This window comes from Oncorhynchus gorbuscha, linkage group LG10, assembly GCF_021184085.1.
Source record: "Oncorhynchus gorbuscha isolate QuinsamMale2020 ecotype Even-year linkage group LG10, OgorEven_v1.0, whole genome shotgun sequence".
Lineage (NCBI taxonomy): Eukaryota > Metazoa > Chordata > Actinopteri > Salmoniformes > Salmonidae > Oncorhynchus > Oncorhynchus gorbuscha.
The window spans coordinates 80,737,275-80,760,881 of NC_060182.1; the positions used below are offsets into that span (position 1 = coordinate 80,737,275).

General features: G+C 42.4%; 1 protein-coding gene across 1 annotated transcript; it reads right to left on the reverse strand.

The window, feature by feature from the left end:
- Window positions 1–2,202: 2,202 nt before the first annotated feature.
- On the reverse strand, window positions 2,203–22,423 carry LOC124046625 (striatin-3-like). The gene is made up of 16 exons (XM_046367224.1): window positions 21,937–22,423; window positions 14,388–14,491; window positions 14,128–14,201; window positions 13,935–14,016; window positions 13,478–13,654; window positions 13,063–13,198; window positions 12,471–12,612; window positions 9,421–9,557; window positions 6,181–6,356; window positions 6,011–6,058; window positions 5,737–5,858; window positions 5,364–5,531; window positions 4,685–4,825; window positions 4,303–4,410; window positions 4,010–4,096; window positions 2,203–3,868 (listed from the first exon to the last, which is right to left on the reverse strand). The coding sequence occupies exons 1-16, from the start codon at window positions 22,183–22,185 to the stop codon at window positions 3,699–3,701; spliced, it is 2,121 nt and encodes a 706-aa protein (XP_046223180.1). The 5' UTR covers window positions 22,186–22,423; the 3' UTR covers window positions 2,203–3,698.
- Window positions 22,424–23,607: the final 1,184 nt, after the last annotated feature.

The window sequence follows — 23,607 nt, forward strand, 5'->3', positions numbered from 1 at the left end:
TAGTATGGGTAGGATGGTCATCTCAATCAGGGTTAGTTTGGCAGCAGGGCTGAGCGCATCCTCCTGATACCTGCTACTAAGCTATAGGGAATTGTTTTAAGAAGATCATACCAAGAATCACTTAGCTATTTGATCTTGAATTTTAAAACCCTTTGATTTGGGTCCAGTGTAGTTCTGTGAAGCTCAGCAGATATTCCCCAAAAATATTTTAAAAAATTGATTCTGAAGTGTCTCTGCTACAGTATACAGTGCCTTGCGAAAGTATTTGGCCCCCTTGAACTTTGCGACCTTTTTCCACATTTCAGGCTTATATATATATATATATGCCATTTAGCAGACGCTTTTATCCAAAGCGACTTACAGTCATGTGTGCATACATTCTACATATGGCTTCAAACATAAAGATATAAAACTGTATTTTTTGTGAAGAATCAACAACAAGTGGGACACAATCATGAAGTGGGACGACATTTATTGGATATTTCAAACTTTAACAAATCAAAAACTGAAAAATTGGGCGTGCAAAATTATTCAGCCCCTTTACTTTCAGTGCAGCAAACTCTCTCCAGAAGTTCAGTGAGGATCTCTGAATGATCCAATGTTGACCTAAATGACTAATGATGATAAATACAATCCACCTGTGTGTAATCAAGTCTCCGTATAAATACACCTGCACTGTGATAGTCTCAGAGGTCCGTTAAAAGCGCAGAGAGCATCATGAAGAACAAGGAACACACCAGGCAGGTCCGAGATACTGTTGTGAAGAAGTTTAAAGCGGGATTTGGATACAAAAAGATTTCCCAAGCTTTAAACATCCCAAGGAGCACTGTGCAAGCGATAATATTGAAATGGAAGGAGTATCAGACTATTGCAAATCTGCCAAGACCTGGCCGTCCCTCTAAACTTTCAGCTCATACAAGGAGAAGACTGATCAGAGATGCAGCCAAGAGGCCCATGATCACTCTGGATGAACTGTGGAGATTTACAGCTGAGGTGGGAGACTCTGTCCATAGGACAACAATCAGTCATATATTGCACAAATCTGGCCTTTATGGAAGTGGCAAGAAGAAAGCCATTTCCTAAAGATATCCATAAAAAGTGTCGTTTAAAGTTTGCCACAAGCCACCTGGGAGACACACCAAACATGTGGAAGAAGGTGCTCTGGTCAGATGAAACCAAAATTGAACTTTTTGGCAACAATGCAAAACGTTATGTTTGGCGTAAAAGCAACACAGACTATCACCCTGAACACAACATCCCCACTGTCAAACATGGTGGTGGCAGCATCATGGTTTGGGCCTGCTTTTCTTCAGCAGGGACAGGGAAGATGGTTAAAATTGATGGGAAGATGGATGGAGCCAAATACAGGACCATTCTGGAAGAAAACCTGATGGAGTCTGCAAAAGACCTGAGACTGGGACAGAGATTTGTCTTCCAACAAGACAATGATCCAAAACATAAAGCAAAATCTACAATGGAATGGTTCAAAAATAAACATATCCAGGTGTTAGAATGGCCAAGTCAAAGTCCAGACCTGAATCCAATCGAGAATCTGTGGAAAGAACTGAAAACTGCTGTTCAAATGCTCTCCATCCAACCTCACTGAGCTCGAGCTGTTTTGCAAGGAGGAATGGGAAAACATTTCAGTCTCTCGATGTGCAAAACTGATAAGAGACATACCCCAAGCGACTTACAGCTGTAATCGCAGCAAAAGGAGGCGCTTACAAAGTATTAACTTAAGGGGGCTGAATAATTTTGCACGCCCAAATTTTCAGTTTTTGATTTGTTAAAAAAAGTTTGAAATATCCAATAAATGTCGTTCCACTTGTTGTTGATTCTTCACAAAAAAAAATACAGTTTTATTTCTTTATGTTAGAAGCCTGAAATGTGGCAAAAGGTCGCAAAGTTCAAGGGGGCCGAATACTTTTGCAAGGCACTGTATAAACCGGTATCACTTCTCAGCTTGATATGGCTTCCAGTTTATCTTGTATACTGTACATCATACCTTCAGTACATTTGCATGTTGACCTGTACTTTAAGTAAAGGGATTTGGGATTTTTCGTTGTTGAGAATTGTATGATTCTATATTTATTACTATCATTTCTTTCAATAAAGCCATTTTTCATGCATCTTTTCAATAGATTTGTTTATCTTGCAATCACAAAACAAGATTGCATGAATTACAAACAAAAACAGACTATGTACAGGTACACCATTTAATATTTATTATAGACATTTTATATACATTATTTTTCAACAGTTTCATTTTGCTATGTGGTACAACCTTTAAAATCTGCTGATTCATAGTTTGTAAATCAAAAACCTTACAAAACTCATCAAAACTCTCAAACTGACCAGAACCTTTTTTTGGAAGACTAGAAAAAAAGACTATTGTATTTATCATGCATTACACAAACAAAAGCATTTAGTTACACCAGAAATTGTAGCATGTTTGAACATAAAATAGTTTTGCAGGATAAAATAGAAAAGTACAATCAAACAAAAGACTGAGTCGTGATTAATCTTATGTTTGCTATTCCAATCACTTAAAACAAAATTAAGAAAAATAAAATGGTTACACCCCATGCTTGCTTCAAAGCACTGATTTATAGCATAAAGATGTCTAATAACCTGTGATAAATAAACTCAAATACAGTAAGGTACAAAATATCACATAGTGATAGGATGATGCAGTTTATTTGAAAAGAGAGCGCTCTCAGGAAGCCATGAACTGTGCTTCTTTTAGTCCTACAGTCTTTACTCATGTGACAAAGCCAGGTAAAAGCAATGTCACAATCACATCCTTGGGTTAGGAAGGGCGAGATCACTGAGTGTTTTCAGTGACGGGGAACCGTAAGATGAGGGTTGTGGGGGACATAATGAGTTGTGAAGGAGGGTTCAGACCGGGAATAAATATTCCCTTTTTTTTATACAATTTTCAGTGCTGTTACGACAGACTTTATTTATATAAAAAGGATTATAAAAACTATATTTTTTTACACAAAAATGTCATGAAACTAATGCTAAAGTGTGAAGTTGACTGACTATATTTCACGCCTGATTCATGTTTAGTGTGAACTGAACTGACGCCGCAGGGTCTCCCAGTCGGCCCACCAGGGGCTGTGGCCATGTCCTGTTAAATACCTTTTTCACACTAGCAAGCCAAACGAAACCGAGCTGAACTGGTTACAAATCCACCATAAGTTACTGGAACCGCGATGAAAATAAAATACCAGAGCCAGCCCTGTATGGTGAGGGGTCAGCCCTGTATGGTGAGAGCCCTGTATGGTGAGGGGTCAGCCCTGTAGTATGAATCAGGTGAAATCTCAATTGTCCCTCGGCCACTGAACTATACAGACAGAACAGATATTAGCTCAGCTGAAACCCAGTCAAAAAGGCTAAATACACTAGTTTGTTTTACTCCAGCTTTTTAAACTTACAGTAAATTACAGGTAAATGTTGTTGTTTTAGTTAGAAAACAGGATAAAACTGATTGGGCGCTTCTCCACCACCACGCCTGGCATAAGTCCCCTTGGCACCTGGTTTCTGTCAAGTGTTGAGTTCAACATGGATGGGGTGGAGGGAGGCAGCTTCAATGTAGTGTCATAAAATGCTACTCTTATTAAACAAGGCAGTGAAGCAGTCCATTCGTTCTCTCGGTGTCTACCCACTCAACCTGGCAGTGTAGCACAGGTCTACTACACAAACACTTTGGCCAGGGCGTCGGCCCCGGCACTTGCTATGTATGCCTTTGACGGGTGGAAGGCAACGTCATAGATGGACTCGTCAGACTTCTTGCGGTGGGCAGTGATCTCCTGCACACAGGTCTTACTGTCCAGGTTCCACAGACGGATAGAGCAGTCGTGGCCTACGGAGGAAGAATGTGTTCAGTAGGGAGAAAACATTTCCAAACAGAGGTACTAGCTACCCGAACTCAAAAAGAAGACTTCTTGTCCATACAAAACGTTTTGCTACAGTGCGAGTGAGCAGTAGTGTTGCTTGTACTTACTTCCTGACATCAGGTAGATTCCGTTGGGGTCTACAGCCAGGCTGGTAACAGCATCCAGGTGGGCCACCATCGCATGGATCACTTTACCTACACGACAGGCAGACGTAACAGTCAGTACAGAGATATGGCAGACAGAGACGTAACAGTCAGTACAGAGATATGGCAGACCGAGACGTAACAGTCAGTACAGAGATATGGCAGACCGAGACGTAACAGTCAGTACAGAGACATGGCAGACAGAGACGTAACAGTGAGAGTAACTAGCTAAACATTGTCCCCTCCTGCCCACTTACCCGATTTATTGTCAAAGAACTTGATGTTCCTGTCCTCGTGGGCCGTGATGGTGACCGGCAGGGTGGGGTGACTCACTACCTTGTTGATGTGGTTGGCTGCAGGCAGAGCTGAAAACAGAGGAGAGGATGGGTCAACACAACTCACTATTAATACACCATCTGGAATGAAGACAGACAGTTAAAACTGTTTACTTCTTCTCTCGGAGGATATATCATATATCTAGCATGGTCACAGGAGAACAACAACAAATAGCAGAATGCAGTATTTTAAAGTTCCCCAGTCCTATCACAGAGCTTAGGGTTAGCATTGCTAGCATGTTAAATAAGGCTCCAGGCTAGGTTTTGGACTAGGTTAGGATTCTAGTCTAAATTGTAGACTTACTGCTCTCCCCCTGACCAGCGAACACCACGGCGGTCTGTGATGTCTCCAGGTCATAGATCACAGCGTTGCCCGTGTTGAAGGACGCCACCATGTGGGCGGGGTCACAGCCGTTGAAGTCCACCGCAGTGGGGATGCCGTGCTCTGTCGTACACACAGACAGAGACACCTGTCAGTTAGAAGCTTTTACACCAGTACTCTCTGACCGTAGCCACACAGACAGAGACACCTGTCAGTTAGAGGCTTTTACACCAGTACTCTCTGACCGTAGCCACACAGACAGAGACACCTGTCAGTTAGAGGCTTTTACACCAGCACTCTCTGACCTTGGCCACACAGACAGAGTCACCTGTCAGTTAGAGGCTTTTACACAAGTACTCTCTGACCGTGGCCACACAGACAGAGACACCTGTCAGTTAGAGGCTTTTACACCAGTACTCTCTGACCGTGGCCACACAGACAGAGACACCTGTCAGTTAGAGGCTTTTACACCAGCACTCTCTGACCTTGGCCACACAGACAGAGTCACCTGTCAGTTAGAGGCTTTTACACCAGTACTCTCTGACCGTGGCCACACAGACAGAGACACCTGTCAGTTAGAGGCTTTTACACCAGTATGTCCATGTGGATAACAAGCTCTCCATCACACTACTGGGGAGGTTCAAGTGCACAGCGTTCCTACCTTTCTCTGCATTGTAAGTGCTGATGCATGGGTTCTTCTCCTGGGGGTTCCACAGCTTGACGGTTCCATCTGCAGAGCAGGACAGCAGGCGGTTCTTGATCCCGCTGTAGGCCAGCCCCCACACAGCGTCTGTGTGGCCCAGCCAGGTTCCAGCCAGGACGCTGGGGTCTGAGGGACAGGGTCAGTCATACCCATTCAATAAGGGTGGACAAACAGCTCTGTGATTACTCAATGACGTGATTGGAATAAAGTGAAGAGAAAGTCTACTAGTCAATTCCAATAATATGACAGATGAATGAAAGTATTCCTGACTTCTGTTACTGTGGTCAAGGAGGAGACAGAATACTGGCCATGCTAAATGTGCCAACCTTACCGTAGGTGTCATAAGGGTCCACGTTGGAGCTGGGGATGTTCCAGCACTGTATTGTGTGGTCAATCCCTCCACTGTAACACTGCTCTCCACTGGAAGTCATAGCCAGGGACAGCACAGGCCCCCTGAGAAGAGGAAAGGGGACTTTAATCATTTACATCATTATTATACAGTGAGAGAAAGCCAAATGCAAAACAGTTATAGTGATTGATTACAGCTTTATCCCATTAGGTTGTCTTTTTTTTACCACGGCACCTTCTGGTAATTAGATACTTACACATGAGCTCTGAACGTGTAAATAGGCTCCACATCAAAAGAGGCACTTCTAAAGAAGAGGAAACAAACAATTCTTTAAAAAAGGGTTTTCAGACCCATTTAATCTAATGATACATTCTATAATTCCATAATGACAAGATAATCCAACCATGTAAACAAGTGTGTGTTTACTTTTTGGCAGGCACAGTCTTCTGCAGGTTCCACAGTTTGAGGGTGTTGTCCTCAGACACGGTGACCAGGACAGGCTCTACAGGATGGAAGGCCAGAGCCCTGACCCCGTCAAAGTGGCTGCGCAGGGTGTACTTGGGATTCCACGTCTTCCTGAACGTGTCCTTATTGGCTGGCAGCTAAAAATAGACAGACCGGACAGGGGAAGAGAAGGGCAACTTTAAACAAGTGTGGAGTGAAAAATGGAGACAGCTTGGTGGTGAGTTAGCAATGGGGAATAGACTGCACTAGAACTACTGGAGGGCTGTATGCCTTCCACTTCCTAATGACTTGTGATGATTCTGACCAACTGTCAAAGCAAGAACATTCCCCTCTCAACACCTTGTTATAGTTATAGAGAGAGATAGAGAAATTAGAGAAAGGAGAGCAAGAGAGAAAGAGAAAAAGACAGAACAAGTTGCAGCTCTGTAGAAGCCTGAGTCTGTCCTTTGTCAACGGTAGGTTACGGGGGGACTATTTGGGGAGATTCACCTACTGCTCACCTCTTGGCCACAGTACAGACATTGACCCTTTCTTTCTCAGCTCATTCACTGTCAAGCCACTAACACCTCTGTCTGATAACAGTCAAATTACTATGTTCCTCAAAAGAACAGACATGGAAACAACCACACATTCAAACCCCAGTAAGCTGTACAACATCAGAAACTCATAAAGATTGTCCCAAAACAGCGCAGAAGAATACCAGAAAGCAACCTGGAACCAAAATATCCAGACACTCTCCGATAAGTTTCTGGACTTTCTGGATACCACATTCACTCACAGTAAAGAAGGCATCAATATAGCAGTAAAAAACATCAACAAATCAAAAACCAAATAAAAACGACCATAGATGACAACTGGTTTGATGCAGATTGTAAAAGTATAAGGAAAAAAACTTAGAACACTATCGAACCAAAAGCACAGAGACCCAAATAATGTTGAATTACGCCATTACTATGAGACTTAAACTCTATAAACGTACACTTAGAACCAAAAAAGCACAGTACAACAGCAAGCAGCTGACAGTAATTGAGGAGTCCAAACAAACAACTTGTGGAAAAATTGGAGAAAAAAATTGAATAAATCGAAACAAGAGGAATTAGTGATACAAAATGGTGACATATGGACAACCCATTTTACATCACCGTTCAAATGGACACAAACGCAGAGCAATGCCAAATTCATGAGAAGTTGAATGGATTAGAAAAAGCTATAAAGGACAACCAAAATCAGACTAGGAGCTCTATAAGAAACTTCAGGCCCTCAAATGTAATAAAGCTTGCGGACCTGATGGCATGCTAAATGAGATGCTCAGACTCACTAGTGCAAATTTTCAATTGGCTATATTAAAACTGTTTAATTTGATCCTGAGTGTAGGTTATTTCCCTGACATCTGAAATCAATGACTCATTATCCCAATCTTTAAGAACGGAGACAAATTTGACCCTAACAATTACAGAGGCATTTGTGTGAACAGTAACCTGGGGAAAGTTTTCTGTAGTATTATATATGTAAGAGTTCTAACCTTCCTTAATAAGCACAATGTCTTGAGTAAAAGCCAAATTGGATTTATACCAAAACATCGCACGACTGATCATATTTACAACCTACACACCCTGATAGATAAACATGTCCACCAAAATAACACCAAAATATTTGCTTGTTTTATCGACTTCCAAAAACCATTTGATTCTATTTGGCATACAGGACTGTTCTACGAAGTTATTGAAAGTGGTGTAGGAGGTAAAACATATGACATAATTCAATGAAATGTATACTGGCCATGCGTGCAGCATTAAAATTGTCAAGAAAATAACTGAATTCTTAACCAGGGCGGGGCCTTCGCCAGGGTTGCAATATGAGCCCTGCACTCTTCAATATTTACGTCAACAAATTGCCACTATTCTAGAAAAATCCTCAGCCCCTGGTGTTAGTCTCCATAATTCAGATTCAGATAATTCGCCCTGTTGGGGGAGGATGCAGAGAGCTGTGGGTTGGCAGCGCACTACATTGCTGCCTGCCATAAGATGAGGGACAGTGTCTGACAGACCAATCAACCTGCACATGTCCTCTACTGTATGGTTATTGTTCTATGTATGGTTATTTTAACCCTTGATTATTGTTGTTACTGTTGTCCTGTTGACAATTTTGATTCTTATCTTAATATTGTAAATATCCAAAATAAGCTTTGGCAATATGTACATTGTTACATCATGCCAATAAAGCAAATTTAATTGAATGAGAAAGAGATAGAGAAGGGAGGGGTTCAAGGGTGATTGAGGAGATAGAAGGGCAGGGAGGTGTTCATAAGAGGGTGGGGAGGAACAGGGGGGTGTGTAGGAGCGGGTGGGGAGGAACAGGGGGTGTTCGGGAGGAGGAACAGGGGGTGAGAGGGTGGGGAGGAACAGGGGGTGTTCAGGAGAGGGTGGGGAGGAACAGGGGGTGTTCAGGAGAGGGTGGGGAGGAACAGGGGGTGTTCAGGAGCGGGTGGGGAGGAACAGGGGGTGTTCAGGAGCGGGTGGGGAGGAACAGGGGGTGTTCAGGAGCGGGTGGGGAGGAACAGGGGGTGTTCAGGAGAGGGTGGGGAGGAACAGGGGGTGTTCAGGAGCGGGTGGGGAGGAACAGGGGGTGTTCAGGAGAGAGTGGGGAGGAACAGGGGGTGGTCAGTGGGGAGGAGGGGGTGAGAGTGGGGAGGAACAGGGGGTGTTCAGGAGAGGGTGGGGAGGAACAGGGGGTGGTCAGGAGAGGGTGGGGAGGAACAGGGGGTGTTCAGGAGAGGGTGGGGAGGAACAGGGGGTGTTCAGGAGCAGGGGGTGTCGGGGGGAGGAACAGGGGGTGTTCAGGAGCGGGTGGGGAGGAACAGGGGGTGTTCGGGAGGAGGAACAGGGGGTGTTCAGGGGGGGGAGGAGGAACAGGGGGGGGGTGTTCAGGAGCGGGTCGGGAGGAACAGGGGGGAGGAACGGGAGGAAGGGGGTGTTCAGGAGCGGGTCGGGAGGAACAGGGGGTGTTCAGGAGCGGGTCGGGAGGAACAGGGGGTGTTCAGGAACGGGTGGGGAGGAACAGGGGGTGTTCAGGAGCGGGTGGGGAGGAACAGGGGGTGTTCAGGAGCGGGTGGGGAGGAACAGGGGGTGTTTAGGAGCAGGTGGGGAGGAACAGGGGGGTGTTCAGGGTTCAAGGATGGCAGGTGGGAATCGTGGTGCTTACATCATAGCTGTAGTCGGCGTCGTCATTGGAGACAGTGAGGTCAGCTAGGTCTCCCAGTCCCAGGACACTCTCCAACACGTCATCAGAGCCCATGATAAAGGACTTGCCCCCGCCTGAGGGAAACGGTAAGGGCTCGGCTAAGAACAGGACGGAGAGGAGGAGGTTTTATTAAACACCATACAGGCCACACCTAGACAGAGATGCTTGTTAACCAAAGAGCTCAGCTCCTCTCAGCAGGGTGCTAAAACATTCACCTAAATGGGAAAGACTGCAGCACACACTAAGCTGCTAGTCAGAAAATATTGTCTTGCCATGTTAAACACTAGTAGAAAGTGAAGTATTCCCCTGGGTTGACGTCAAAGCCTGAGCAAAAAAATGTTGATGCGTGCAATGAAACATTTCCTGAACAGACGAACACTGAAGATGCACTATGCAGAAATTGCTCCGCCATTTCCTGATTGCTAAAATTCTAATAGTTTGCTTAATTTCAGTTTGTGACAAAACAAGCAAGTATAATGTAGGAAATTATTGTACCATCTAAAATGCTATGAAATATATTTTACATAACCTCAAAATATTATATTTTCAGCTGATGTACAAAACCGAAAAGGCACAAAAATTAAACTTAGCCCGGTCTAAAAACTGGAAGCATAGAACTAGCGCACATAGAACAGACCTACTGCTTCTTAGACTGGCTATCAATGAGCATGACAGATCTATAACGTACAATTTTATGTGAATCTGGTCAGGTCGCCCAAAAAATTACATATTGCAGCTTTAACGAGGAGAAGCAATGACACGGGTTAGGCCTCTGCACAAAAACTAAAACAAATAAACCAGAACTGTATAGGACAGGGTTAATTTCATGACTAATGAGCCTGACTGGTGCTCTGTACACAACCCTTTCTCTCAGCCACTGTGGAGCATTGTGCTGAGAGTAATGCTGCCTGAGGGTACTGTGACTGACCCTAGAGTCTGTGATTAGAACAGGGCATGCAGCAGCAGTGAGGTGTGTGTGGCAGGGCCAGGGGAGGGCTCAGAATATCCTGTGCACAAGTGAGGAGGAATGCTGACGCAGCATTGGTGCAATTGAGATTCCACAGGGTGGGCCTTTCTTGCTGCAGATCAGAATAACCCCCCCACCCCAGTTCAATTATATCTACCACTGGCCCACACATAGACATGTATCCTCTACCTAACACACACACACACACACACACACACACACACACACACACACACACACACACACACACACACACACACACACACACACACACACACAGGTTAACAAATTAGACTTGGCGCATTTATGCCAAATGGACATGGTGCAAAATGGGGTATAACCAGTCAATTCTGAGTGAGAAGTTGGGGTGGGGGGTGCTAAACTGACATATGGAATTGTTTTAAGATGGTCATATTATGTATGATTAGGGTATTTGATTTGGAATTTTAGGACCCCTTTAGGTATATAAAAAATATATTTAAATTTGGGCCTTTACTAATAAACCCCATAGAAAGGGATTGAATAACACATTCATACATGGCAAAAAGGACAGTCAAAACACACTTCATAAGAAACATCTAGGATATAAAAAATTGGTTGAACTTTTTTTTAAATTAACACACATTTAACCCTTTCTTGGGGTACGCACAAAACTACCTTCACACCTTCATTTGTTTTTTAAAACGTGTACTGTTTACCTTCAGACAAGTTCCGTGACACTTGTGGTGGTCGGAGAGCAAAACATGTGTTTGTGAGAATCTCCTCTTCCACAGTGGGTTCCCATTCGCTTGTGCGTCAAACCACACTTACGCTACAGACATTTTCTTAAGAAGAGAGATTTTTGGGATCTCTCTTGGTGTGACAAACACCTCTTTGGCTCTGCCACCTTTTACCACAGATGGGATCTCTAATGGTGTGACAAACACCTCTTTGGCTCTGCCACCTTTTACCACAGATGTGGAAGTGCAACACCGCCGGATGCGGTGGATTGAGACACATCCAGTGCAAAAATATCTGAGACCTCTAGTTTAAACTGACAGATTTTGATGGGGATATTTTTGTTATGTACCTTAGACTGACGCACCGGTGTGGCAAACAACTCTAGGGAGTTTTAATGTAACTAAATGTCATTGTAAATGTCATCTACATAATCCCCAAAAGTTATTATTTATCATGAGAGGGCCATAAACAATAACTAGTAATGCTGCATACTCAAAGGTTACAATCTCACCTTTCCTGTAAAAATAGTTATTAATTGCTGCGGTGTAGTCACTTCTGAGGACACAAGCTCATGTACACAGTACAAATGATAGAAATATGAAATACAGTATTGATGTATTTCCTATTCAACTAAACTGTATGAATAAGACTTGAAATGACATATGCTTTCAAAATATAGCGTTATCAAATTATAAAATGACTAACCTTCCGTATAACTGCAAAATACATATTTGTATTTTAGTGTTAGAGAAAATGGGCATGATTTCTGAAGGTCTCACTTGATCAAAACGTCTGCCGCTATTGCTGTGAAAATCGAGCTCTAGCTTCCTGAACTTCTTAGGAACTTGCCTTTCATCTCATATTAATATTATCCATCTATGACAAACAAAGTGTTTGTTTAAAAATCAATTAATTATTGTAGATGAATGGCTATAAATCGATCCCTGAATGTGTTACCATGATGAAAGCGTTCTCTCCTGCTGTACAACAATGTAATGATTGCAGACATGTCAGTGGCTGTCTTCAGCCAGGAGTTGATGAACGGTCAGAAGAGCAAATTAAATGGTAGGAGGGACATCCCAGCTTCAAGTGGTTTCAGATTTCACATCCTATGCCACACAGGCTCAGAAAACATACTCTGTCAGTGGGAACAAGGGCTATCGCTCAATGCAAGACATTTCGATCTACAGTGTCCACATATTTTATTATTGAAAATGACGGTCAGAACTGGTACCAGAACCATGCAGGTCCCCTAAATAGAGGACTTTACATCTCTAAGTTAGCTCTCAGCAGCTAGTGAGTTAGATATCTGATATCCTCTTACCCCATTCGGTCCCGTCCCCTGAACTCCGGGCCTCCCCTGCTCCCTCTCCATCCTCGGAATTCACCAGGAAATCAAACTCCTTCAGAGCCTCCTCTGTGTCAGGGTCATCTGGAAGGTCAGAGGCCAGGCCCTCATTCCCAACCTGGACAGAGGACAAACATACAGTCAGTCACCAAGACTGGCACAGTGGGATTATCAGATATAGAGTTAATACAATACTTGTATTACATTTTTTTATTTTTACTTACAATACTTGTAAAATAAAAGTATATTTTACAATACTTTTATTTTCCATATTCGATTTTAGGAGACGAGTACTTGGTATGTTTGTTCCATATGCTCTTGTACCAATTTAATTGTGTTGACTTCTTTAACACAGCAGGCATTTAAAGGTTCTCTCTTGATGAATATCAACATTTAGAATCAGGTCTGAAGATACTAGTCTAGTGTCAAGAGCAGCGCTTTGGTCTTAGTAAGCCATTATTACAACCATTTACACAGTGATGACAGCAGCAGTACATTTAGAACAACATTAGGAATGGTCTTTTCACTTATGACCAGATGTAATCATCTGTAGCGAAGAGGTTTTCACCTTTATCTTATGCTTTTTTATTGTGTGTTTGCCACTGTCTATATCCTCCATCAGGTCTCCCTCCTCATCATCATCTTCATCACTGTCCTCTGCGTTTTCTAAGAAGTTAAATGTTTCCAGAACATCTCCTGGATTCCTAGTAAAACAGGTAGAAAACTATTTAGAGCAATTCATCCCTGTGGATGATTGGATTATTCACATACATGGCACAGGTCTGGATGATGCATCTAATGCTATTCAGAGCAGACGGTTCTGAGCACAGAGGCAGAATGTACAGAATCAATCAGAAATCTGCTATCTGGGAAGTCGCCAGGAAAAGTGAACAACATTGTGTCAGTTAGATAAAACCAATTCCTTTAGACCTTCACTGAAGTCAGTGGCAGTATGCATGATCAGATGAGGCCTACCTACCTACCTTTTCATATCTTGTCCCTTTCGTTTGGCTGGAGACTCCCCTCCATTGAGGATCTGATCCAGGTTCCTGTTTTCCACTGAGCCATTCTGCTCTGAGCCGGACAGGCCCAGTAACGAACGCACTCTCTGAGACCGCACATCTAGTATTGTGTCCGTGTAACCTACTTCCTGAAGATATCTGTTGGGACAGAAAATTACACATAAAAATGACTTAGCTAACTAAGTAAGCCTGGGCACGTATTCCTAAAGCATCTCAGAGTTGGAGTGCTGCTCTAGGATCAGTTTGACCTTTTAGATCATAAGGAATAAAATGACATAGACAAGTAGGACCTTATCCGAGATCAGCACTCCTATTCTGAGATGACGGCCCGGATGGGAATTAATCTTGATCGATAAGTAAGTGTGTTAGCTGCATGAGAGGCCCTGTAAACCGTGTGTGCTGTCTGTAGAGTACTTACTGTCTGAGGAGTTGTCTGCCCTGTTTCCACGTCAGCTGACTATTCTGAGGTACAGCAGGGAGCTCTGTGTCTTTGGTATCTTCTGTAAACACAACAGAAATGTTAATGAAACCGCTGTATAGCTAGCTGTATGTCAACATATTCTATTACTCATCATTAAGTTTATTGCAGTTCAGAGAGGGGAAGTCCGTACCTGATTCAAAGCTGGGCATCTTAACTTCACCTTGATTTAATTCTGTTCCATATTTTAATTTATGGTATTTTGCTCTAGTAGAGTAAAGACAAAGTAAAGAGATTAGTAAATGTGATGAGATAATAAAGCATACTTTGCAGTTATGCACAACATTTACAGGCAATGTATTAATGTCAGGCATTGAGGTAAATGAGACTAACATTGAAAGGGGCCTTATATGGACTCATGTAAAAATGATTAGGTAATAGGTATACACTCACCTTTCTTGCTTTAATGCATATTCTAACATCTTTATTCTTCGAACTAGATCATTTTTTAAATTTTCTTGACCCTTCCTTTCTCCTTGTAGGAATGCTATTCGAGCCTGAAAGAAACGAGAAGAAAAAAAAGAAACATGTTTAGGATCTGCCAAGAAATTCAACATTATATTCTCAATTTTGAAAGCAGTACACATTAAAAGTAATATTTTGTGGTGTATCAAAAACTACTGAATAATTTAACATCAGATCTGTTTCAGAGGCAGCAACAACTTCATCACCTAGTACTACCACACTCTTCTTCTTGTTCTCATATTCCATTCAAATAATTCCCAGTCGGATCTATTATTTTCAGAGTTCCCAGTTGTCTTGAACATGGCATTAGTCGCAGCAGATGGAGAACAGCAGAGAGTCCACCTCAGTCCCTGCCCTCTCCTTCATTTCCACCGATGATTGACCAGAGGAGAGACAGTCTTCCACCTTATGGCGAAACTCGAGTGGCGCAGCATCTGCCTCAGCACAAATTCATGTTGTTTCTATGACTAGAGGAAGCGAAATGCTCCTCGATATTAAAATATCTATTAATAACCAAACGCAAGGCTATCGATACACTTGGCTACTTGCTCACTCATTGCAGTGCGAGTGGAAGTAGAAGTGCATTTAATGTTTTGTAATTGTGTTTAAAAAAACTATTGACAGTGCCGAATAAAACTTAAAACATGAACTCACTCATACAAACAGCAGCTCTTTGCTGTATTCTTTGACAGTCTCTCACTGGTTATGGTTTTAAATGTTATGAAATCTCACGTAGGCTACTAACAAACTTTGCTGTGGCCGGGGTCATGGAAGCTGTAGGTAGGCACAGTGATTTGTGCTATTCGATTGGCCAAAGCAGTAAGTGCACTGGACTTAGCCACAGATCTCCTGGTCCACCAGGTAGGCGGAGACAAATTAAAATGGTTAAAAACAGGAACACTTTGCCTACCCGGTGCACAGGGCTTCTGAATTAAGTGCATCTACCACCAACTGCGCAAAACAAAGAAAATAAGAGCAAGCCTTTATGCTTTTATCAGTGGCTTTTCAACAGAAATGTTTGGTGATGGAGTAAGAATGCCTTGAACCATGTTAGTTTGTTGGTGAAGTGGACACCAAGGAACTTGAAACTCTCAACCTGCTCCACTAGAGCCCTGCCGATGAGAATGGGGGCGTGCTCGGGTCGTCTTTTTCCTGTAGTCCACAATCATCTCCTTTGTCTCTCCCTCAACGTGTTCAAGACAAAGGAGATGATTGAGGACCGTTGTGAAGATGGCACAACAAAACCTATTCCCCCTTAGTAGACAAAACATTTGGCATGGGTCCTCAGATCCTCAAAAGGTTCTACAGCTGCACCATCGAGAGCATCCTGATTGGTTGCGTCCCTGCCTGGTATGGCAACTGCTCAGTCTCCAACCGCAAGGCACTACAGAGGGTAGTGCGAACAGCCCAGTACGTCAATGAGGCCAAGCTTCCTGCCATCCAGGACCTCTACACCAGTCGGTGAGGAAGGCCCTAAAAATTGTCAAAGACTCCAGCCACCCTAGTCAGACTGTTCTCTCTGCTACCGCACGGCAAGCGGTACCAGAGCGCCATGTCTAGGTCCAAGAGGCTTCTAAACAGCTTCTTCCCCAAAGCCATAAGACTCCTTTACATCTAATCAAATGGCTACCCAGGCTATTTGCATTGCCCAACCCCTTTTACACCGCTGCTACTCTCGGTTGTTATCAACTTTTATAACTCTACCTACATGTACATATTACCTCGACTAACCAGTGCCCCCAGCACATTGACTCTGTACTAGAGGTCGATCCGATTAATTAGGGCTGATTTCAAGTTCATAACAATCGGAAATCGGTATTTTTGGGTGCCGATTTCAATTTTTTTTTTTAAATGTAAAGAAGAAAAGAAAAACTTTTATTTAACTAGGCAAGTCAGTTAAGAAAACATTCTTATTTTCCAATGACTGCCTAGGAACTGTGGTTTAACTGCCTTGTCAGCTCAGGGTTCCAATTTTGCAACCGCACAGTTAACCAGTCCAACGCTCTAACCATTGCACTCCACGAGTAGCCTGCCTATTACGCGAATGCAGTAGAAGCCAAGGTAAATTGCTAGCTAGCATTAAACTTATTTTATCAAAAACAAGCAATCGTAATCACTAGTTATAACTACTAATCCAGTTTAGCAGGCAATATTAACCAGGTGAAATTGTGTCATTTCTCTTGCGTTCATTGCACGCAGAGTCAGGGTATATGCAACAGTTTGGGCTGCCTGGCTCACTGCGAACTAATTTGCCAGAATTTTATGTAATTATTACATACATTGAAGGTTGTGCAATGTAACAAGAATATTTAGACTTAGGGATGCCACCCGTTAGATAAAATACCAAACGGTTCCGTAATTCACGGAAATAATAAACGTTTTGTTTTCGAAATGATAGTTTCCGTATTCGACCATATTAATGACCAAAGGCTCATATTTCTGTGTGTTATAATTCAGTCTGATTTGATAGAGCAGTCTGACTGAGCAGCAGCAGGCCCGTAATCATTCATTCAAACAGCACTTTCGGGCGTTTTGCCAGCAGCTGTTCGCAAGCACAGCGCTGTTTATGACTTCAAGCCTATCAGCCTAATGGCTGGTGTAACCAATGTGAAATGGCTAGCTAGTTAGCTGGGTGTGCGCCAATACTGTTTCAAACGTCACTCGCTTTTAGATTTGGAGTAGTTATTCCCCTTGCGCTGCAAGGGCCGTGGCTTTTGTGGAGCGATGGTTAACGATGCTTTGAGTGTGGCTGTTGTCGATGTGTTCCTGGTTCGAGCCCAGGTAGGGGCGAGGAGGGGGATGGAAGCTATACTGTTACACTGGCAACACTAAAGTGCCTATAAGAACATCCATCAGTCAAAGGTATATGAAATACAAATGGTATAGAGATAAAATAGTCCTATAAATACTATATTAACTACAACCTAAAACCTCTTACCTTGGAATATTGAAGTCTCACGTTAAAAGGAACCACCAACTTTCATATGTTCTCATGTTCTGAGCAAGGAACTTAAACGTTAGCTTTTTTACATGGCACATATTACTTTCTTCTCCAACACTTTGTTTTTGCATTAATTAAACCAAATTGAACATGTTTCATTATTTATTTGAGGCTAAATTGATTGTATTGATGTTTTATATTATGTTAAAATAAGTGTTAATTCAGTATTGTTGTAATTGTCATTATTAGAAATATTTTATTATTATTCTTTAAAAAAATGGCATTTTTTTAAATATTTAAATCGGCGATTAATCAGTATCGGCTTTTTCGGGCCTTCAATAATCGGCACCGGCGGTGAAAAATCATAATCGGTCGACCTCTACTCTGTACCCCCGCTGTATATAGTCTATTGTTATTTTACTGCTGTTCTTTAATTACTTGTTACTTTTATTTCTTACATATACACATACATACACACACACACACACATATATATATATACACACACACATATATATACACATATACATATATTTTTTAACTGCATTGTTGGTTAAGGGGTCGTAAGCAAGCATTTCACTTTAAGGTCTACACCTGTTGTATTTAGTGCATTTGAATAATGAAATTTTATTTGGAGATCAACCAGTTGTTTGTGATCAACCGGTTGGTGACCACGGCTGTACAATATTTACCCTAGATATTTAAAATGTCTCTCCAAGAGTCACTGTGGATGTAAAAATGGACCTAAACTAACAAAAAGCTATAACGCACAGATGAATTGGGGGAATCTTGTATAGACCTGGCGGGTCAGGGTAGGACTGCAATTAGCAGTGTGTGACTATCCTCAGATCAGCAAAGCAGCAGGCCCAGGTTATAACACATGCCTCTCTAGCACCATCACCCCTGTAGGGGTGTTCAGTTCATACAGAACTATTTAGCTGGCCCTCTTCTCCTGCTCAACTCTGTACTGCTAGGGAGTACTGAGAAGCTGTGAAACCCAATGCCGTTTAAAGGGTAGCAGGCATGGGGTATTTTTAGTCAGCCGCCCCTTGACTGCAGGGGCAGTGCTCGACTTGGACAGGAGCTCATGGAAGCAGAGTACCAGCACCTCAAATGTTCTACTGCACCTATATAGAATATTAGGCAGCTGCCCCTAAAACCCCCCTCTTGACTATTGGGTGCCCATACCTAGTTGTAAATTGACAGGTAAACTGGAGACAGATTTCCATTCCAGTGTCATGGAGACTGAGAAAGTGTGATGCCCTGGCTCTGACATAGTGACTCCAGATCTTGGGCCACCGGCTAGCTTACATAACAGTTGCTTTGCTCTCTGGTATTAGATCATACCAGCAAAGAAAACACTATGGTGGATCTGAACCATTGACTCACCTGGTCCAGTCACTCCCTCACAGTAATAAGATAAGACATAATTGAGTCCACATTCAAGAAGAGGAGTAGGAGCTTTAACTCTCTACAGGAAAACATGGGAGAACTGGAGTCAATTTTAACAATAGGATTCACGTCAGTCAACTGAGATCAGGTCTCTTAAACAGAACAGTAATATTTTGTGTACGATATTCTCTTCCTTTTGCCTGCTTCCTTGGTAAGCAAGTCCAAGGGCTAAATGAACGTCTTGCTATTACCATAAGCATGGGAGGTCTGGCCAGTCAATGTTAGCTAGAGGGAGAAGGAAGGTTTCAGCTGAACGAACAGCTGTGTACACACTGGAACCAACTCAACAGCCAGGGGACAGAGTAGTCTGTTACACAAGCGTGCTACTAGCTCTGCAGATACAGCTGGCTACAACGTTCTTCAAATAAATATCACTGCATGTGTAGATTTAATATACAGCTAAAAATCTAAGAGGGCATATTAATTAGTATATTTGTTAACCTCACTTTTCAATATTCCTGATAGGAGCATGGCAGGCATAGTTACAAATACAGTAGACTAATCAGAGATCAAATCTCAACTATAATCAGAATTTAGATGTTACAGCACTACTGCTAAAACCACTTTAGGAATCCCCACTGCCCGAAGGACCACACTTCAGATACCACCTCCAACCAATCCCAGTGCAGCTAGCAAAGCCAGTATAGGCCTAGCTGCTATGTATGTGTGAGATCACAGTGTTGAGATGTGTAATGGTCAGACTGGGGACACAGAGTGAGCTCACAGACCCAAGTTAACATGCTGACAAAGGAATGGTCTGTATTGGAACAGGAATAGACATTGCCGCCTTTTGGAGCTTTGTTGTCCCCACCGTATCATATACCTACCACTTCACTGCAAAGGAACACCGCTTAGGCCTATTCACACATTTGGATACATTTAGGACTGTATTTTGAATTTGCCTGTGTCTACTTGTTTGTGTTTTTGTGTATAAAAGCCATCTTACTTCAATAAAACAACAAATAAACATTAGTCAGTGAACTCATATTTTCAACAATCTAGGTTTCACAATGCTGGCCTAAAAATAATACCTTATTATCAGACAATACTGAAACTGTCAAATGTATACACAGTTTGCACCGTTTTTAGAAGCCGAGGTAGTCCATTAAGTAGAACAGCTATTTTCAGCGTGTCTACTTATAGATGTTATGTATAACCAAGAAAGAACTATGGAAGAAAATGGCACTGTACTACTAATTAACACTGATGCTTTAAGGATAGAATGCTGACATAGTTGTGCACCACCTGGCTCATACACATCCTGAGGAAACACCTGCGCACAGTGGAAAAATACATCACCCACCAAATCAAGCACAATGAAAGAATGGCGTGAATAATACATTATTTCTGTGTGTGCAGTCAGTGTATGAATATAGGCCTACATTGAGTTAGTGATTTCAATTTCATCAAGAGAGAACAGCATGTTATCAGTTGGATAACATAATCCTGTCAAACCTTCATTGTGGTGTTTAAATACTCAGCATCAACATATCAAAAATAAAAACCCAAATAGAACAATCACTGCCTCTGTGTGTTAATAAACATTTTTATTTCCAAGCCAGATTCTGAATAGAAAGGGCCATGTCAGTCTACCATTTCTCTGTCTTCTACAGCCAGGGCAAAGGAAGAACAGAGCACATAACAATGGATCATAATATGCCCTTGATGTCTCAGTGACCTATAAAGCCTGATTTAACCCAGATACTTCCAGGCCTGATGTGACTGCTGTGGACATTGAAGTGATTTGTGCTAACAAGGCTAACTGCTTGAGTGGTGTGGCTGGACAGCAAAGCAATTCAAACAATAGGAAAGGTGCAGCTGACCAAAATAATCTAGGCTGTCAGCTTGCTTCATTAATTTAAAATGTAAATAATGTGACCAAGACAGAAGTTCAGAAAGCATACACTGATTCATATTGTTTTATCAATAAAAAAGTTTAACAATATAACAGCATATGGTTCTGCCAAATTAGGCAGGTCATAGGCTACTACTTTATGTTGACAAGACAATTATCTATTATATGCCTCCACCTCACCTGGCCTGGTATGGGTTGTGTTCAAACAAAGCAGTACTCTACGCTGTCCCAGGCATTTCAACACTTCCACATTCATTATTATTACAATCATAAAACTGAACCAACATTCCCTTTAACCTCTGCATTCTACAAGACAGAATTACCACTTAGCTGATGTCATAAGCTTGTTATAACAAAACCTAGCAAAATAAAAGGCACAAAAAATAAGAAATAATTCCTAGCCAAGATGGCACCGTGAAACAAAAAACAACTATAAAAGTAATGTAGCTAGATAGCAAACTAGCTAAGTCTAAAGTCACAGATAGTTTTTTCACCGTTCGATCGTAAAGTGCATAGCCACTGTCAGACTGTGGGGCCTTGACAGCTGGCTTTGTTGACGTTAGCTTGCTAACAGGCACGAGCCATCTGACTGGCATCAGGATATGCGATTTTCGATTTGTTTGAAATAAACTTTCAAAATATATATTTGTTAAAAATATTGCACAACTCTATGATCAATAAGATTATTCCTATTCAAGATTGATGGTTACCTAACGCGACTCAAGAAGAACCAGCCAAGTCGTCGCCATAATGACCAAACCAAAATGGCTCCTAGTCTCGGAGATTAGTTGACTGTCAGTGGTTTGATTAGATCATTCTGTAGTTCAACGACTCTAAATTGAAACTACTAAAGGAATACTACAACAAGATTCAACAGTATTAATAAAATCACGTGTAAGACATTGTAAACACATCAGCCTGATGTTCCACTGTAAAAAGAAAAGAAAAAGAGTGACATAGCTTGCCATCCTGCTGTGTGCTAAGCTAACGTTAGCTATTTAACGTTACCTGTTATCCGTGACTAGCTAGCTAGCTGGTGGTGGTAATTGATAACTAACATAATCAAGTTGGGCGGACAAACTACAGTAGACGTTTATCTATCGAAGCATGGCCACTGTATGCAAAGGGTGTAAAACAAATGTTGCACACTATCCAGGCAAAATGCATTGTTGCTCAATATAGTGTTTACTTAGTTAGCTACGGTAACGTTAACCAAGTTAGCTTGCTACCTGAAGTTCGGCCCTTTCCACTTCCCAATGAGCTCTCTCCATTTCGAATCTGGCCCATTCGTGCTGGATATAATGCAGAATACCGGGGATGGTATACTGCTGTGGCCGTGGCATCTCGTCATGCTGCTGCCCCATCCCTGAGCCACCTCCACCACCGATTTGGGGATTAGCGTTGTTATTCCCCTGCGGTTGTTGCTGAGGTCTTGGGGCGGCCATTCCAACTCCTCCTCCGCCGGGGTGTTCATCCATTTTTAAGAAGAGGAAAGTCCCAGCACAATTTGCTGCTTGATTTCGCCCCCCTTCCCCTTTCAGTTCAGTATTCCCGTATGGATTTGACGATGCCTTTCCCTGAAATTCCTCGGCGACTGTAGTGAGACAGGGCTATGTTTTGAACTTGCTCTCAGTGTACTGATTTGACGACCGCCATTAGTCCGATCCTTGGATATGAGAGTCTATTCTACTTACTGCGGGGGTGAGGAAGAATTGGACCCCGCACAGCATGATGGGACATGCTCACCTTTTTATTTTTTCCTGTCATCCAAAGCAGCTCAATGATCCAAATACAGGAGCATGGGCATGTGTGCCGTTAGCACAGTTACACCACAGACAAATCATGTGAACCAGGGAAATAATATAAACATTATTAGAAAAATATATCTTAATACAAAACAAACAATCAGGTGTTTGCATGGCAGGCCTGGGACTCTCAGGGAGCTTTCTTTCCAGCACCATGGACCTTTCTCTGCTCATTGTTGAGTGTTCCTGAGTATATTGTTTATGTGTATCTTGTCAGACTCATCAAGATCTGATTTGCATCTGAAACGTTGTTGGTTTAGGGTGAGTAGCCAAATAGTATTCAAGCTTGACTGAATGCATTTGAAGCTTGACCATAGTCGTCCTGACTTTGCTGAATTGGATATAACTGTCTGGTTACAGATGCATTAAAGGGTATTACATAAAGACTTTATGCATGATTTGCTATGACACCATTTATATTATTATTTCCTTTTTTGCAGATACACTGGACTAGGAGTACCTCCAGGCTCTGATCAGGCCCTACACCCAAACAAGGGCACTGCGTTCATCCACCTCTGGCCTGCTCGCCTCCCTACCACTGAGGAAGTACAGTTCCCGCTCAGCCCAGTCAAAACTGTTCGCTGCTCTGGCCCCCCAATGGTGGAACAAACTCCCTCACGACGCCAGGACAGCGGAGTCAATCACCACCTTCCGGAGACACCTGAAACCCCACCTCTTTAAGGAATACCTAGGATAGGATAAGTAATCCTTCTCACCCCCCCCTTTAAGATTTAGATGCACTATTGTAAAGTGACTGTTCTACTGGATGTCATAAGGTGAATGCACCAATTTGTAAGTCGCTCTGGATAAGAGCGTCTGCTAAATGACTTAAATGTAAATGTTAAATGTAGGAGGTCACCAGGTTCAAGTTCCTCCTGATGGTGAACAAGCAGGGCCAGACCTGCCTGTCTAAGTACTATAAGCGGGTGGACACTGGAAAGAGGCCTTCTCTGGAGGCTGATGTTGTCAAGGGATGCCTGTCACGCTAAAAAGAAGAGGTCTCTATTTCAATTGTTATTTTTACTCAATTCAATTTCAATTCAAGGGCTTTATTGGCATGGGAAACATGTGTTAACATTGCCAAAGCAAGTGAGG

Excerpts from the sequence above, each read along its gene's own strand:
- LOC124046625 (XM_046367224.1), bottom strand. The coding sequence starts at position 22,185 with ATGGATGAACACCCCGGCGGAGGAGGAGTTGGAATGGCCGCCCCAAGA. Across the intron at positions 14,202-14,387 it reads TATGCATTAAAGCAAGAAAG|AGCAAAATACCATAAATTAA; the intron begins GTGAGTGTATAC and ends TTACTCTACTAG. Across the intron at positions 3,869-4,009 it reads AATCTACCTGATGTCAGGAA|GCCACGACTGCTCTATCCGT; the intron begins GTAAGTACAAGC and ends CTTCCTCCGTAG.